We start from the raw sequence: 18,054 nt of genomic DNA on the forward strand, positions 1-18,054 counted from the left end.
GGAATTTAATAATTTAGAAGATAAAATTAAATCTTTAAGCCTTACAAGATAAATGTGGTCATGTTTTCAAACAGGTTAAGCAAACACAGTTAAAATTCAACTCTGTTCCAGCTGAATTTTACTCGAAAGTTGTATCAAAACAAGTTTTCAAAGCCAAGAACAGTTTTGGAAAAATATGGGCTTAATTCTGTCAACAAGAATAATTAAATTGGTGCATTGAAAAGACACCAGTTTGAGATGATTTGAGCTTTGTGAGTTGTCCAACTTTGTGCTGCCATCAGAAGATGGTACACGTGGACATGGTCAGCAACAATACTCAGACAGGTTGTGGTAAATGGTAAATGGCCTGTATTTGTATAGCGCTTTACTAGTCCCTAAGGACCCCAAAGCGCTTTACACATCCAGTCATCCACCCGTTCACACACACATTCACACATGATGTTTAAATGTAGCTCAGCTGGTACTTAAGAGGCTCAAAATGTGTCAAAAAGATATCCTCCACACCATTACACCACCAACAGGGGGATCTATTAAAAGATATGATGGAGCCATGCTTTTGTGTTGCGTACCCAGAAATCCAGACTCGCCAGACTGGAAAATGTTTTTCCTATCTTCTGTTTTCCAGTTATGGAGATCCTTTGTGAAATGTAGTGTCAGTTTCCTGGTCTCAAATGAAAGAAGTAAAACCACTCACTGGATAGTTTCTCTCTTTTTTTAAGATTGTTCTCTGGAAAACCTAGAGATGCTTGTTTGGGCAGATTCATGCTCCAAGTCACTTAAATCACCTTTCTTCCCCATTCTAAATGCGCTGACTTGCTGTCATGTGATTGGCTGATTAGGTATTTGCATTAACAGGCAGTTTCGAATCAAGATGGATGCAGATCCAGCATGAAAGGATAAGAATGAATCTCAAGCTCACTGCACCAAACTTGTCAGCATCTTACAGTCACAAACCCACATATGGAGTTTATATATATGCACGTGCAGCGAAAGCAGCGGTGCATCCTTAAGTGGGCGCAGCGTGGGACTAAAAATAGTGCTGTCAGATGTGTGTGGGAGGGGCAGGGTCATCCCCAGATGGATAAAAATAGAGCGATATCCAGATGGAGACGAGACGAGGAAAACATCAGGATGAAGGGGAAGCTGCAGGGGAAGAAGGAGGAAGAACCTTGCTGATATTTGCATTCACGTGCCAACACACAAAGAAATCCACACGCACAGTCATATTTCCATACTTCACAGTGATGTGATTGTGTCAGCACATTTATGCCCTCTAAGTGCAAACACAATGCAGATAGCGGACTAACATAACACAACATATTTGCACTTGCTAAAAGATGTAGAAACTCACACACACACACACAACATGTTACTGGTCACACTCCAGCCCAGTGTTCATACATACACCGTTTTACACACCTGCAAACCCAACACTAATAACTTCCCGGTGGCCCTTTTGTGGCACGCTGCATATCAAGACTGCACGTGCTGCTCACATACTACACACAGACCCACACACACTGAAACTCCAAACAGTCCCTTCTCCGCTTAGTTCCCTCCAGGCAAACCTCTGCTAAAATTAAACCTCTGTGATCTAAAAATACCAAGCAGGCACGTGAGCCCAAGACTGGATGAAGAAGACAACAAGCAGAGGAGAGAGGAGGGGAAGGGTGGTGTTGGTGGTGGTGACAGGGGGAAACAAAAATTGAGGACAAGGGAGAATAGAGGGGAAAGAGAAAATGGGGTTGCATGCCAGCTTTTTTAATCAGCTTTTGAACTGGAGCATGTGAGAATGCATAAATGCAAAAAGAGAAAAAGCGCAGGATATACAACCAACAACCTTTTAATACAATGCATCTACCGCCTACAACACGCTGAGTGCAGGAATTAAACTCTCTGTTTAGTTCAGTTGGTTCACCTCACACAGACTGACTGTCAGCGACTGGAGCGTTTGCTTTGAATGAGAATGCTTCTTTGCAGGTCTGCTCATAAAATGAATGGAGATGAGAGCCGATGCAGCTGTTGTGAATGGCGAGTCTTCACTCTGATCAGTGCTTTGAGTAACTCAGCAGCTCCCCCTACTGATCAGCGAGTGACATGACACCATTCCTGATTTCTCTCAAAAAGCTTTTCAGATTTTTTTGTGTTTTCACTTTAAAGACTAAAAAAGGTAATCTGCAGGAAAAAAAGAATAATATTTCAGTATTTATTTCAGTCTTGCTGAAAATTGATGATGTTTTCTAACCTCCTATCTTAACTTCTGCCCCATCAGGGAGACTGTGAGAGTAATGGAGGAATCATGAAAAAGCTTCCTTCCATTAAGGAAGATGAGGAGGGCTCAGGGTCCGAGGGCGAACGCTCCCCTCTGCCCAAGATGTCATCCCTTGGCAGGCTGGGCCGCGGCCTGCGTTCCCCCCTCCGCTCCCCTCTTCGCTCCCCGCTTCTGCCGCCGAGGCCCTTCCGGCCAGCAAGTGATCCCGTCCGGCCCTCCAGCCTGCAGATCCCTGTTGTGAGCTTCAGCTGCCTGCAGCCGGACCTCAGCCCTCGGTAGGGAGCCATTCACGGATTTATTGACTCGGTACTTAGCATTAGATTCGCCTGGAGGAGTTCATTCACTGGTAAATAATCCTCAGTGGGAATTTGGCCTGAATTGCTTGTCACTTGTGACATTATTCATAAACACAAACCATCCACAGGCTAATTTGCATGGAGTCCCTAGAGAGGTGGCAGCAGACTCTGGGCTTGGGGAATCAATTTATGTTGGCTCAGCTGTGTGAGGGCGCAGACGAGCATAAATTGTGCCACTGTGTCAGTTTTACAAAAAAACATGTAAAAGCAGGATTACAGTTGTGTTTTTTTTTAAAAAGAAAAAAAGTCACCTACCTTTAATGATTGGTTTTAGTAAACTGGGCACAACCAGTAAAGCAGCTCAGACACCCACACTGTCTCTACCTTTTCTTCATCTAATGCCTTATACCCAAATGCCAGCACTGGGTCGCAGATGGAGAGTGATTCTTGGCACATGGCTTTTTAATCACGTTTCATTCAAAAAAAAAAAATGGCACCGATTTCTTCAATAAAGTTGAGTTCAAAGCACACAAACATATGAATTACTGTCTTGTTGGATTTTTTTTTTAATGAAACTGTTAAAATTGTTTAAAAACACATTTTTTTTCTAATGTTCACCAAAGTTGGTAAAAATAGTCTTAAATCCATTTTCTACTTCGTATCCATGTCTGGATTAGTCAGCAGGCTAAGCTGAGAAACCCAGACCCTTTTTCTCCTACCACCTACAGCTCTTCAGGGTGGATACAAAGGTAATGCCATGCTGGCTGACAGGCAGATCACAGACATGCTCTGGCATATCAGAAGTGTGCACCCGGTCTCCCAGTAGGACGTTGTTCCATGAATTGCTATCTTACCATGGTGGAGGGGTTTGCTTGCCCATGTTGGGATAGCAACCATTCAGCCTGAGAAGTTTGGCCCTTTATTCGGGACAAATTGGTCCTATGTGAGGGTCCAGATTAAGAGAGATTCAGAAAACCCCTTAGATGCTGACAAGATCAAGGGAATAGTTCACCCTGACCAAGACATAATCACTGGAGCTTCATCCTGGAGCCAGGCCCTGGGTAGGGGCTCGAGAACAAGCACCATTTGGTTGGGCCTTTGCTCATTCTCGAGCCCAGCCAGGCCTAGCATAAATGAGGTCTACCACTCGGAGAAAGCACCATAGGGGTTCAATGCACTTTGGCTTGAGCAGCAGTCAGGCACCCTGTCGGCCTTGCTTACCAATCTTAAAATCAAGCCTTTCAAAGGTTATCTTATAGATATTTTTTTCAACAGTGTTTGTCCATTAAAGACAAACCACCGGTAAAGCTGCCGAACAGGAAGTGAAGTTGTAATTTAGCAACTTTTGATCGACTGAAACTTGTTAAACATGGTAAATACACTTTCAACCATTTTCAGGGAACATACAAGGGAGTGATGTACAAACACAACAAGCATTCAGTGGTTTTAAGAACAATTTCAACATTTTTTGTAAGTTTTTCCAAACGGCCAACACAGTACAAGAAGCTAAAAAGCTATTAGGCGTACCTCACATCTCAAATGATGTTCATCATTCTATAAACTTCAAAACATATTCACTAGTTTCTGTGTGTTAAACCCTTTTTGCACACATGCAGTTGTGGTCAGAAGTTTGCATGAACAGCATGATAAATTAAGGCTTTTAATGAATTCTTTGAACCTTTCTTTTTTCCTGGGTGGAATGATTGCACAGCATACATCTTTAATGACTTTAAAAACAAGAATTCGGTGCATGAGCTTGGATTTATTTGGGGTTTTCTCCAATGCAAACAGGGCCAAAAGTATGCATACAGCCTCATATATATTAATACATTCCATACTAACAATTTGGTTGAAAGTTTATTGATGGTAGGCATCAATTTTCAATACGGATAAGTTTGGGGCATTGGCAAGGCTTAATTATCCTGCTTTATCCACTTAAAATTTGATAAATCATTCACTGCAACATATCCTCCTGTGTTCCTTCAGAAAGCACACATGGTATACAGGTCAAAGAATTCACCTTTAATCATGTGAAAAAAAAGCCACATGAATTAGATCCCTATAAATTGGGGCATTTGTTTACAGATGATGGTGAATGATGGGCCAGTGAGAATGAGGAAGGAAGGTCTGCCAGTAGAAGATGTGCACCTCTCCCTGAGCCTGGTTCTGCTGGAGGTTTCTTCCTGTTAAAAGGGAGTTTTTCCTTCCAACTGTTGCCAAAATGCTTGCTCACAGGGGGTCATATGATTGTTGGGGTTTCTCTGTTGTATTATTGTAGGGTCTACCTTGCAATATTAAGCGACTTGAGGTGACTGTTGCTGTGATTTGGAACTGTATAAATAAATAAACTGAAAGTGAAAGAAGTAAAGAAAATGAGGAAGGTGGACAAACAGTGCATCTACACTTTAAGTGCCTTCACTGTTCCATGGACTGTCCACACTTTCTGTCAAGAAAATAGAAGACGACAAAAGCAGTGAAAAGTACATTATCATGTGTTAAGATGTTGGTTTCCGTCAGTCTGCTCGGGTTTTGCTTGGTTCTATGACCACCTCACATTGACAAATCTTTTTTGCCCTGACCCTCACATCCTTTGCACCTCACTGCAGAGTAGTGGAATTTTTCTCATCATAGCAGTGGAAGATTTCTGACAGAAATCCCTCAATAGAAAACCTCTTAAATTCCATGAAAGAGGCCGATAGGGATGCTTCCATAGAGGATATTCAAGGCTGGATTAGACACACCAGGGCATATTTCCCATGCTGCCTGGTGAGGGAATAAAATCCTTTGTGATGTTGATGAAATTTTGTGGTTGGATCCCGACCACAGAAAGGATGGTGGGGTACCCCAGCTGTCATTAGAGCTACACTACATACTTGCATTTGTTCATTTTCTGCATCTAAGCATTTCCTTTCAAAATGTTTCTGTCTTCATTTCATATGGGTTTCTTAAAATAAGGGGTTGAAAAATGTCCCCCCTCTCTTTTGTCAGTGACGCTACGGTGGTGTTGTATATTACTGCTTTAAAAGTCGTTTGTGTGTAGCTAAAATGATGTTACAAATTTTAAATGTATGCAGATTCTCAAAATGCTTTCTTTCAGAAGATTTTTTTTTTTTAATATCGAAGAGGAAAAAGTCTAGTTGTCCCTCTGTGTTTTATATAAAGGCAGAGTCTCAGAGTGGTTTCAGAAATGGCTTTCATAAAGTAGAGACTTATCCAAGAATGAAATCACACAATCTCTCTATGCGTGCTCTTGTTTTTTGGAGGAATTCTCTATGTTTTGGCGTATATACTCTACCTAACATTACAGTCCAACTGAGGCGGGTTTCAATTCTTGCCTTTAATACATCCTATTACAAGCACGCAGCTCTCTTCACGGGTCTGCACTGCAGAGCAATATGACTGGTGGACGTAGCAAAGAGAATAGTTCTTATATGAAACTGCTCCCAACAAAGTTCGCATATTTTATTTTGAATAAGTGGGTCATGATTTCTGAAATGAGATGCTGCTGCTGATTTTTTTTTCCCAGTCATCCTTTTTCATCCTTTCAATTCCATCTAAGCGCTGTTTAGTTTAATTATATTCAAGAGAAGGCAGACATCTCTACAGCCAATATCTTCAAAACTGGGAAACTCACCAAAATTAGATGAATAAATAACACCACATGCTTAGAGGAAGAACATGGTAATTGGATTTGGGGACTGAAGTGTCTGGTAATGCTATGGGAAGTCCCAAAGCTGAGATGTGTCATGTCCAATGTAACTTCACCAAATTACTTCAAAGGATGTTTTTTTTTTTTTTTAATCTTCACCAGAATGGGCGCTGTTAATCTTTCGACTATGTCTCACAAAAAGCTGGCAGATGGATTTGAGGTTTTTATAGAAAGGACGAAGCTGTTGAACAGGAAGTAAGATCATGTCTAAGCAACTGTCGCAAACTTGTCGAGGAGGAGGTTATGTTTTTGGTAGCATTTGAATGTCTTTCTGTTTGTAACCGTGATAGCTGGAAAGCTTTTGAATGAATTCTGATGAAACTTTGTAGGGGTGTAGAGCGGGGTCGTGTTAACAGTCCATTAAAATTGGTTCACATCTACCAAGGTCTTCAAGGTCAACTCAATGATTTATTGGTCAAAAATTGACCAATAAATCATTGAATTACTTAGAATTTAGAAACTATGATTCTTGCAAGTGTGGTGTGTGTCAACATATACAAAGTACTGTATATAGTTTAAAATATCATGTTATTTTTTAAACTCTGACCTCTTCTTCAAGGTCAAATAAGGTCAAATGTAATATGTCTTTTATCTTTAAAACTTAAAATTCTACTGCCTTTGTTTGTATTGGCAACATTTAGGAAATGACACTGGTGAAAAGAGCATTCTCATTCCCCAAAACACATTTACATGTATAGATTCAACCAGCTCCAAACACGTAACATACTGACAATTTTGTTGGGATGAGAACGTGTTGTGGTGAATGAGCATTCTAAATATCACTTAATAGTTTGCATCAAGTCATATTTGACCGAACCTTTACGTTTTTTCAAGTTGGCCTCAAAGTGTGTCGTATCTTTAAAGTATTGTCAAGAGAAAAAATGAGCCGCTTACTTACTTAGAAATATACTGTAGTATAACGTTATATAATAATCTCACGTTATTAACGCCCTTATTTACAAGTCAGTATCCATTAGCTACTCATACATAATGTTTATTTACACACTATCCCCTTAAAAGTAAATGCTCCCCGGAGAATGAGCCACCATGGTGGTTTGCGCTCTCGGACTGCTTACATTATATCCACATAAAAAACCTTATTTTGATTCAATCCACGCTTCTGTTTTTGGTAGTTTGTGTCCAATTTCTACATAAAGTCCTAAAAAAAAAAGTAAGTTTCACCTTACACCTCATTTTGCTAAAGATCCCACAATGTAACGCTACTTTCCTCCTACCTCGTGAGATAATAGGCACGCACATTAGCGTTATGCAATACTACATCTGTCGGTGGTGACTCATTAGCGTCCAAAAACTCAAATTCCTAGCAGGAGTAAATAGCAGATGAGTGAATGAGGGAGCGCTTACAGTCACACACTCTGTGTATGATTGTGCGTGAGCAGGAGTGTAATTAGTACACAGGTGCGCAGCCTCTCTCCGTCATCTGCTCACACTGAGCACGACCTTTGACCCACTGACTGTTGACAGCTGGGCAGCCTTTCCATAAACCCTCTTTATAACGATGAGTTCTTGGAGAGGCGTGGTGAGCCTTTGACATCTCTGTGAATTTTGCGGGCTTTGTAGAAAGCAGATGGAGGTCTGGGATCTGCAGGAGTCTAGCAGATAATAGATCCGAGAGACTTTCCTCTCAGAGCTGAAGCACTCTCAGAACAGACAGCAGTGTGGAGCGAGGACGCTTTGATCATTTTTGATTGGTTGTAAGTTTCCCATAAAAGAACTCAACTACAAAACTATAGACTTTAAATCGATGGCGCTTATTACATTTATACTTATTTTTGCATGCTGCCTACGGATTTTTGGTTTGTCATCCAGGTTCCACTCACTTTGAAATTCACTGAGCAAATGCACGCACCTCAGAGGACAGGGCACAGCTCGATCTTTTCTCATGCACCACTTTCATGCATATTTTAGATCCTAATAGGAAAATAATAACAACTTTTTATTGAGCAGGTTCGTGCCTCCCAGGCTAATGAATCTTGTCGACTACTCTACTCTGAAAAGAAAGTGTTTGCTGTTAAGAATATAAAATAACTGAAAGGTTTTGGGGAGTGCCTTAATCACACTCCTGGAAACTCTAAAGGAGTTCTGTGTGATATAATAAAAGATTTTCTGGACTCAACGAATGATTTATTTTGTTGGAACTTGCTCATGTAAATTTACATTATGTATAATGTCAATTTACGTAAGGAAGGAGGGATCTCGTATGTTGTCTTAAACAAGTAAAAGTCATTTCCAGTATACCTGCCTGGATGTATAACTGCAGCTTTTAATGTGTCATTTTTACCCAGTATTGCAGTTTGTTGGCAGAGTCTGCTGCCACCATGTGGTGTCTCTGTGTCATTAACCAGCAGGTTTTGATAGCTGAATTCTCACATTCAGATAAAATAGTTCCCCAAACTGCCCCCTTTTTTTCTGGAGTCTCTTATTATACTAACTGGCAATTATCTGTAAATGGTAAATCCAATTTTATTGTGTTATCTTGTTGTCTTGCGTGAAATGCACTCTCACCGCCTCCCCGTCTTCCCTCAGGTTTGTGGATGGGATCGAGACAGAAAACCAGAGCGGTTCAATTCCGAGATTTGATTTTTCTCCCAGTGCAACCCAGAGCTTTCTGCCCGGCCCGGATTCAGCCACCTCAGGTAAAGAGCAGGAAGAGCCGGTAAAAACTAATGCACAGTAATACTGAAGTTTTTTGATGGATAGAGCCTTTGTGAATATTATGTTGCTACTGAACAACATTCGTTTATATGGTGGATGTTTTTGTTATTGTGTCCAGCTCAGTGGGTATCAGACTTCTGAAGGCCACATTTTTACATCATCCTTCATACCAGCTTCCAAAGTCCTGATTCACTCAGAATTAATGCATTGTGTGTAAGTGTGTATATCTGTGTGTCCACAGGGGCCCGCGATGAAACCATGCAAACCATTACAAAGCTTAAATATGAGGTAAGGCTTGTTATAGTGTCATGAAAAACAAAACATTTTTTTCAGCAGGCTCTTAATCTGTGGTTACATCCACATTATTTTACTGGGCACTTGTGGCAGCTAATGATTTATTACACAACCATGTAGAACACGGTTGTGCAGCTGTAAGAGTTTAACTTTCTGTCTAACTTGTTGTTTCTAAGGACAGTCTCAACAAAATGCATGTAAAGTGGCTCTGTTGGTTCAGGTTCAGACTTTGCCAACACTTTAAGATATGAATCTATTAATGCTAAGAACTGCATGAAGTTAGTAATTAATATTATTATTATTAGTAGTAGTAGTAGTAGTAGTATTAGTAGTAGTAGAAGTAGTAGTAGTAGTAGTTGTAGTAGTAGTAGTACATCCCCATGAAAATAATGCAATTCTTCGATAAAGTGTTCTAGGTGCACCAAATCCTAAAAATTGATGATTTAAGCCTGTTGCTAGGCAGTTGCTAGGTAACATGGTGACATTATAATATATCTTGTATAATTCAGCTTCAACAGATTTGACTGCCATTACATGAAAGTTATGTAATTCTTTCATTAGATATTAGGTGCTTAAAGGTTAAGAACAGGTCGTTGGTAGGTGGTCGACAAACAACGTGATGATGTCATAACGTGATGTAGATAAGAACCTTCAGGGGCCTAAGATGTAGCTGTTTGTCAAGAGATTTTGTTTATTACTTCAGGGCAAAAAAATTGTCCATCAAAACTTTATTCAGTTTCTTTGTGGCTTTAACAAAGAAGCAGTTCTGTGATAATTAAAGGGATCAATCCAGTCGATGACTCCAAATGCTAGAAAGGTACATTTCATGCACTGCATGTGTGTCGTTTTTCCTTGTTATTTTTAAATACACTACATTATGTGATCAAACCACAGTCCCCTGACATGTGAATGGTCCCTGGGGCACAAGCTAGTGTACTCCTAGAGGGAGTACATCCAGCAAAAATCTGGGCCAAATCATTCCCCCACCCCCACCCCACCAAATACCTACCATAGCCCCAGGTTGAGATTGGTTTGTTTAAAAAAAAGTAAGCTAGCTCTACAACTTTACTTACTTTAAGCACCTTTGTGCGCTTCAGGGATTTCAAAATGTGAAACACGTATGAATATGGATATTTCAGTACTTGTTTTTAAGCTTGAGGCATAAGGTTTTTTCCTGTTTGCCTAATTATTTGTGTACTTTCACAATTTTAAATAAATAGACTTTGACAGTGTGGATTTGGATTTGGAGAAGAGTTTCTTTTCTCGGGCGGTGAGATGATGGAATTCATCAGCTCTTTTTATTTGTTATTTGCTTTATTATTTATGATTTGTTAGAGACATAAAGAGACTTCATCTGTATATAATTTGGTGTAACTTGTGTTGCATGATGACAGTAAAAATTAATCACTTGCTACTGGTTTTAATAAGACTCATTAGGGCAGGGAGTTAATTAGACCAAATGAAAGAACAAATGAATGAATGAATGACATCATTCTTCATAATTATTTGTGACACTGACCAATGAATATATTAAGAAACAGTTATAAGCCATTTTAGAGGAGCTTACACGTTTGGCCAGTGAGCATGAGATCCTCGGTTCCCTTCAAGGAGGAGACACAAATCCCTGCAGGGTTATCTCGACACGAGTGTCTGGGATAAAAGCTTCTTGTAATTATGTGTTACTGAGAAATGCTGTATTTATATGGGATTACCAGTAATATTATTTTTGCTTTCACATCCTTTCATCTCGTCCTCTAGATGTCTGTCCTCTCCCATCAAGTATCCATTGTGAGTCAGGAGCTGCAGGAAATGACGCGACTTCTCAGGCCTCTCTTTCACAACCCGTCCGCACTGCTGACTCCCAGTGCCGTGACTCCCTCGCCCAGCGTGTCCCCACTCAGCTGCTCTCTGGCCCTACACCTCAATACCCAGCATGCACCTGTGCACTGTCCTGATGATCAAAATCCTCCGTCGTCCATGATGCATGAACCGCCCTCTCCACAGCTGAGCATGACCAAGGTGTTTCAAGGAGAGTTCGATCCACTTTCTTCTTCTCCTTCCCCCCATAGTCCTCCATTCTCTCACCAAACCAGTACCACTCCCCCGGTCTCTCACCGCTCGGCTCCCCCTTCGCTCAACAGCTCTCCCCACGAGCACACAATCGTGCCACATCCCTCCTCTTCCACCTCCATCCCTTCTCTTTCTTCATCAAGCCACCCATTATCCATCACTCCCCTTCTGGTGGATTTATCAGAGCCGCAATCACGGCTTCGGCTCCACTTCCCACTCCAATCCCATTCTGAGTCCCACCTCCAGTCAGAGACCCACTTCATGTCCCAGTCTTATCCTCATTCCCTTTCCCAGTCTGACATCCAGCCTCAGATTTCTCTCCAAACCTCCAGCATGGCGTCACGTTCCCGAGAGCCCCTCCTGGACCTGCAGAGGGTGGAGTGGGGGGAGCACACCACCCAGCTTAGCCTCGTAGATGAGGGACAGTCCTCGATGTGAGCACACAGGAAGACTGGGACACTCGACTAAGAGACAGGAGCAGCATGCCACACATCCTACTGCATGACAAAGTTTGGCATGCGGGTTACAATGTAAATATGTTGATTTTAAACTGTTGGAAACTGTTATCATGAGCACCTTCAAGAAGATCTGAGAATAAACGTTTGTTTTACAGTTTCATTTGATTTATTTACAGTCAATCATATAAAGGAAAGACTTCTAAGTGTATACTAAAAGCATGTTTTTTCTCCTTTTACTGTGCTAGCACTGGTTTCTGTTAGGATACCAGTCTGTAAAATGATTTGAAAGGTGTGCAACACACAGCAGTAATGTTAGACTGACTGAAAATGAATGCAGCTCTTACACAACTCATGCAAAAGCAATGATTGGAGCTTTCTAAAGGACATGAGCATACTTTGCCAAGTTTAGCCCTGATTTAAAATAGCTTGAATTTTGCATAAACACCGAAGTGGTGCCTTATGTTTTTAATTTGGGAAAATCTGTGAACATAAAATCCGTTAAATGGTGTTACAGCACCCACAACCCCCTCAACTAGACCCCCGAGTCCCTTTTAATAACTTCTTTAATACAGCTTTAAATAATTTAGCTGTGGTCACACAGGGTAGACTTTTTTATCTCCACACTTTAAAGCACCACACTAACACACAGGGATGAAACAACTTCGCAATGCCTCATCATTCAGTTTTTATTTTAGCTATTTAGCAGCTGCATTGATGCAAATTATTAGCTAATCGAAAGCCAAAGAAAAGGTTAAAAAAATAATAATAATTGGAATTCTTTTACTCAGTCAGCCGTCTGAACGACTGCACAGTGGGGCAGACAGCGCCCCAGTCCACAGGCCTGCGGTACTCGCCTTTCTCCAGTAGGTACTGGCGGCCCTTGTAGTTGGGGTGCTCGTAGAAGACCCACCAGCCTCCCAGGACCCTGCAGGAGTGCACCTCTCTCCAGTGAAACGTCTCCAGCACAGAGGCGCAGTCCTCGCTCGCTTCAAACACCTGACCGGAGAAATCGGCTTTGCCATACAGCTGGATCTTGTAGGGGTCTCCAGGGGCCTGAGTGAAGCGGGATACAGAAGAAGATGGTAGGTAGAGGGGAGGGGGTTGGGAAAACAATGAAGCTAGGTTTGATTGATGTCACTACAAAATACGTTGTTTCTTATCATGGATTTATTCCACCGATCCAGATTTCAAGATTCATTTATGTGAAAATGAAGTGGCGTTTTTAAAATGCTATAAAATTCCCCAATGTCCCCTGAGATGTGTAGGATCTTACACAGCCACTTTCCCACTAACCACAGTGTCTTTGACCTCTTGGTACGAGGCACCTGATGTGTTGAGATGGCTTACAAAGTGAATCATCTTGCAAGAGCTGACTCTGTCATTGAGGCCGTTCCAGCTGTGGTAGTTGGGGTATTCCCCTCTCTTCAGGACGTACTGGTAACCCAAGTAGTTTGGTCTCTCGTAGATGACCCAGGTCCCGCTCTCCACACGGGCCGAGTTGCAGCAACTCAGATAGGAGTGGAAGTCGGTGCAGTCGCTGTCGCATTCGTACCTGCGACCCTGGAAGTTCTTGTCCTCGTAGAAGATGATCTGGGGGATTGTATGTGAGTGATAACCTGGTATTAATGATTTTACATGCCAGATCTAAATGTTGTTCTACTCACCCTGCCCATCTTGGGACCGACTGTGCTTCACTGTTTAGCCTCCCTTGAAATAGCTACAATAATGTAACGTGTATGTGCTCATATTGCCCTCTTTTATAGCTTCAGAGCCCTCTGAAACTCACACAATTGCTTGGTCATGAGAATGAGATCCAAAATTTGAGTCAGTGGTTCCACTGCTACTCGTGTTTTCCAGAAAGAGGCTGTGGGATTAGACCACATAAAGACCTCAGGCACTGACCAACTCTTTACAGAAAACTGTAAACATACTGCACACAGTGCGAACTACACACACGCACACAGTTACAAATAACACACTGATGGATGATTGCATAAATATTAAACTGCACTTAATCATAGCAACTCTAAGCTAAAGTAGAACTCCCATTAGCTGAACTGCTGAGGTGTATTGCCATCCAGTCAGTGTGATACTTCTTCCTCTTCAGTCCAAAATGCTGCACTGTCATCCAGAGCTTCAACACTTCAGTTCTGAATTTCATATTAGAAGTAAGATGATGCACTTCTTGCTGTGTAGCATAAAATCTCCCAACTTCAGCTCACGGTTCGGGCTGTAAACTTTTCACACTGGAAATCCACTGGTTAGTCTGCTCACTTAGTTGCATATTTCTGTGGATAATCTGTTTTCTTTTCATCTCAGTGCAGAGATGGCAGCAGTTCCTCATCTCTGCAGTCAGTACTCACTTTTCAGACTTAACACATACACGCTGTGCTCACATCAAAGCAGAAGCATTTACACAGGCTTTACATAGGCATGAACAAGGCTGGCTTAACAGCTGGTTTTTGGTGATATCACTCAACAAAGGTTGTTAAAGAACTTAAACCAACTAAAGCACAGTTGTTGTTTTTTTCCCCTGATTTGTGATTTTGTCATATTTTATATAGAGATTATGAAATCTATATTTATATCAAATTACACCCTTGCCCTGCGGGGGGTCTTTATCCTTCAAGGTCAGGTCCTCTACCAGAGACCTGGGAGCTTAAGGTTCTTGCACAGTAACTTTGCTTATCCTAGGACGGCGCTCTTGGATGTTGTTCCAGGGATCTGCTGGAGCCAATCGCCTAGCTCGGGAATCACTGCACTGAGCTCTCTGTTTACCACTGGGACCACTGTTACCTTCATTCTCCACATCTTCTTGAGCTCTTCTCTGAGCCCTTGGTACTTCTTCAGCTCGTGTTCCTTCTTCCTGATGTTGCTGTCATTCAGTATCGTTACGTCTCTCACTACGGCCGTCTTCTTCTGCTTGTCCACCACTACTATGTCCATTGGAAAGCCATCACCAGAACCTCGGGACTTCCAGGCCATATTCGGCATAGATGTTTCTGTATACTATGTCAGCCACTTGGTTATGGCGTTCCGTGTATGCCCTTCCTGTTAGCACCCTGCTGTTATGTGCTGGATTGGCTCAGAGGCAACTTTACACAGCCTGCACCTGGGGTCTTGCCTGGTGTGATAGACCCCAGCCTCTATGGATCTTGTGCTCAGAGCTTGTTCTTGTGCTGCCATGATTAGTGCCTCTGTGCTGTCTTTCAGTCCAGCTTTGTCCAGCCACTGGTAGGATTTCTGGATGCCATCCATTTCTTTTATCTGCCTGTGGTGCGTGCAGAAACCTGCCTTTCCATGATGGGTCTTCTCCTTGCTCCTCTTCTTACTTGTGTTTGTGGTTTTTGGGAATCAAAACAAGCAATGTAAATTTATTTGTTTAAATTCATGATAGCTCAGTAATAGTTACATAGGCCATTTAAAAACATTTGAAATGAGTTCTTTATTCTTGTGCTCTGTACAGGTGACACAATTTAATTTATCTATATTTCTGTCAAAGCCACAGTGAACCACGGAAGACAGACAAAGGAACTACAGGTGGCTTTGGTAGACATTTCCTGTACATGTATGTATTGATTGATTGAGTCATTATTTTTATTATATACAGTATATTCCATCTGTTTAATTTTGTTTAACACACATTTTCTTATTGTATTTTTATTTCAATTAGGTAAAAAAAACAAACATCTTCTTTTAGTTTTGTATTTAGTTTTATTACCTGATAATTACCTAAAGCTTAAGCTCTGGACTAGTGTACACACCCTCAGTAGCAAACATATAATTTCCCCCTTGGCACCACAGTGAGGCAGCATTTGCACAGAAAAGCACAAGCTTATGACAGGTCCAGTTTATGTACAGTCTCTCATTTTTTTTAGAGCAGTGCTCCTGCGCCAGTGACAAGTGTCACCAAACAGACGGACAGTACATGTCTTTATTTTAATAACTGATTTTGAATGTTAATATTAAACATTTCCAATTGGCTTTGTTTCATTTTCTTTTTATCATATTAGATATTAAGTTATAGAAATATCTTTATCTTGTGGGCCTGTGAGTAAAACGTAGCCTCTGTGAGTTACATATGAAAAGTTTTGCATCTCTTTCAAGATTAATCCATTTAATAGAGAAGCCAAAGAGTGACTATTGATTATTATTGACGATTATAATTTGTATGTGACTGATCTGACAAGTGTCTTCTTAAAATGCGCAAAGCAAAAAAAAAAAAAAAAAAGAGAAAAAAAGAGACTTGATTCTTATTTGTGATGTAATGGTTTGTTCTGCAGTAACTTTGAGGCGTTCAGTCGGCCGCACTGAAACTTTGTTCTGCTTTAAAACAGATTGCAGACATCTCACTTTATGCCATATAAGTCAATCAAGAACACACCGCGTGGTCTTTTAAGCACGTTAAAGCACGTGTAACATCAATATTTGCCATTACAGGTTATGAGAGCCGGCTTGTTCCCGCTGGAGCCTTCTGAAAGCACCCTTTAACTGCTGCACATACCTACACACACACACACGCACACACACACACACACACACCTTATGCTCATGGTGAGTGACCTGTGGTGAGCTGTCAAAGATACTTAAGATGATGTAGGACAGACAAGTGTTGTCAGTGCGGGCACATGCACACACATATACACATACATATACACACACACAGCACACAGGGAGAGAGAGAGAGCAAAACCACAGAGGAGGTGCGACAGGAAGGCAGACGGGCTGAGTGGTAATGATAGGTGACTATTCTTCCATCTAGAATAAATCAAGACATGCTGACCACACTGTTGGGAAAACCCAGGCCTGCTATTTGGACGCACACACAAACAAACATATAACCGGTGGATGGACGGTGTATATATGTGAAATAAATAATGGGGAAAGTCCAGGGTTTTATTGCTTTCCTTAAAAGCAAGGGAGATAATATTCCCCATTTATCATCTTGTAAAGACAATGGAAACACAATGAGCTATAATCCAATAGCATTAACATGTTACACACAGAGTACAGCAAGCTCCCCGTGAAGCTGTCCCGGGTTTTTATAATCAGGGACCACAAACTCAAGAAAACGACTTGTTTTTACACTGTGAGAAAAACACAGGAAGACGGCTGGACACCAGTATTCTCCGCTGAATTTTGAATTGTCCGCTTCATGATACAATATGTTACCAGGAAATATACAGAGGATGTTCTATGACAGAGAAGGAGACTATGAATTGAGGGGGAAATTGAATCTAAGGATTCTTAAAGCACGGTCAAAGGTTAAAACCTTTTGCGTCACTATTTATGGGGTAAAACTGTGGAATAGTTTTACTATAGATCTACAGCAATGCTCAGGAATTAGTAAGTTCATGAAAATACTTCGAAAACTGATTTTGGAAGAATATGATACCGATAAAGATGATCACCCATTGTATGTATAAAAATATCAAATTATATCCAAATTATATCAATCACGGTAGCCAAGTTTATATAGGTTCCCCTCGTGTATCGTGTGGAGTATGTGATGATGGGAATTAGGTGAATTATGTGGGATCAATAAGATGTTGAGCAGGGGTAGGAATTAATAAGTATGTTCATACTTCTTCCTACTCCTTTTCAGACCAAACATTGTTACATTATGTCAGACGATTTTGTTTTATTTCATTATATATTTTTTGTTTATCTGAACACATACGTGTGTGTGTGTGTGTATATCTACATATATATTCGTATCTGTAAATGAAAATATATGTAGTGTGTATATATTGTTTTTTGTTTTATATGTCTGAAACAAATAAAGATACAATACAATACAATACAATACAATACAATAAAAAGGCCTAGCTTTCCATCAGTTTAGTGCATCATGTGACCATTTCTTTAAAGCTTCGCTGAAGCATTTTGCTCGTCTATCTAACACCAAAGCATGGAAAACTCTGTGTAGTATAGAAGAACAGAATTGTGGGTTAAAGAGACATAAAGACAAAGACAGGACTTTTAAGCCTATCATATATGAAGGAATCATCTCTGTGTCTTTCATTTATAGATCTCTATCTCCATCGCATCTACTTCTATTTATGAGCCGCACGATTTCTGACATTGCTTCCAAGATGAACTTCTGACATTAATCACCTTTTTCTGCCATCATCCTGTTTCCACTTTTTCCTCCCCGTCCTCCTGTTCTCTGCTATCGCCACATCTGGATTATGAATTAATGACTAACATGATCACATTATTCATTTTAGTTTGCAGCTTTCGAGAACAAAGAAGTGGCTTATTTTACCTGCACAGCTT

At 40.9% G+C, this 18,054-nt stretch overlaps 2 protein-coding genes across 2 annotated transcripts in view; one reads left to right on the top strand and one right to left on the bottom strand.

Annotated features, from left to right (window-relative positions):
* The window catches only part of LOC308393626 (voltage-gated delayed rectifier potassium channel KCNH8-like), a 55,340-nt gene extending 43,460 nt beyond the window's left edge, over positions 1-11,880 (top strand). Inside the window, exons 12-15 of the mRNA XM_080877551.1 lie at positions 2,273-2,547; positions 8,825-8,934; positions 9,195-9,241; positions 11,006-11,880. Of these exons, the coding sequence (XP_080733677.1) occupies positions 2,273-2,547; positions 8,825-8,934; positions 9,195-9,241; positions 11,006-11,755 (1,182 nt within the window). The 3' untranslated portion in view covers positions 11,756-11,880. The remainder of the gene's footprint in view (positions 1-2,272; positions 2,548-8,824; positions 8,935-9,194; positions 9,242-11,005) is intronic.
* A 675-nt stretch (positions 11,881-12,555) lies between these two features.
* LOC308394491 (gamma-crystallin S-like) lies at positions 12,556-14,760 on the bottom strand (the record flags this gene model as incomplete). The annotated part of the gene is made up of 3 exons (XM_080878848.1): positions 12,556-12,828; positions 13,123-13,365; positions 14,680-14,760. 3 exons carry the CDS (start codon positions 14,758-14,760, stop codon positions 12,556-12,558), a joined length of 597 nt encoding a protein of 198 aa, XP_080734974.1.
* Positions 14,761-18,054: the final 3,294 nt, after the last annotated feature.

Source organism: Rhamphochromis sp. 'chilingali', assembly GCF_963969265.1.
Source record: "Rhamphochromis sp. 'chilingali' genome assembly, chromosome: 3".
Taxonomy (NCBI): domain Eukaryota; kingdom Metazoa; phylum Chordata; class Actinopteri; order Cichliformes; family Cichlidae; genus Rhamphochromis; species Rhamphochromis sp. 'chilingali'.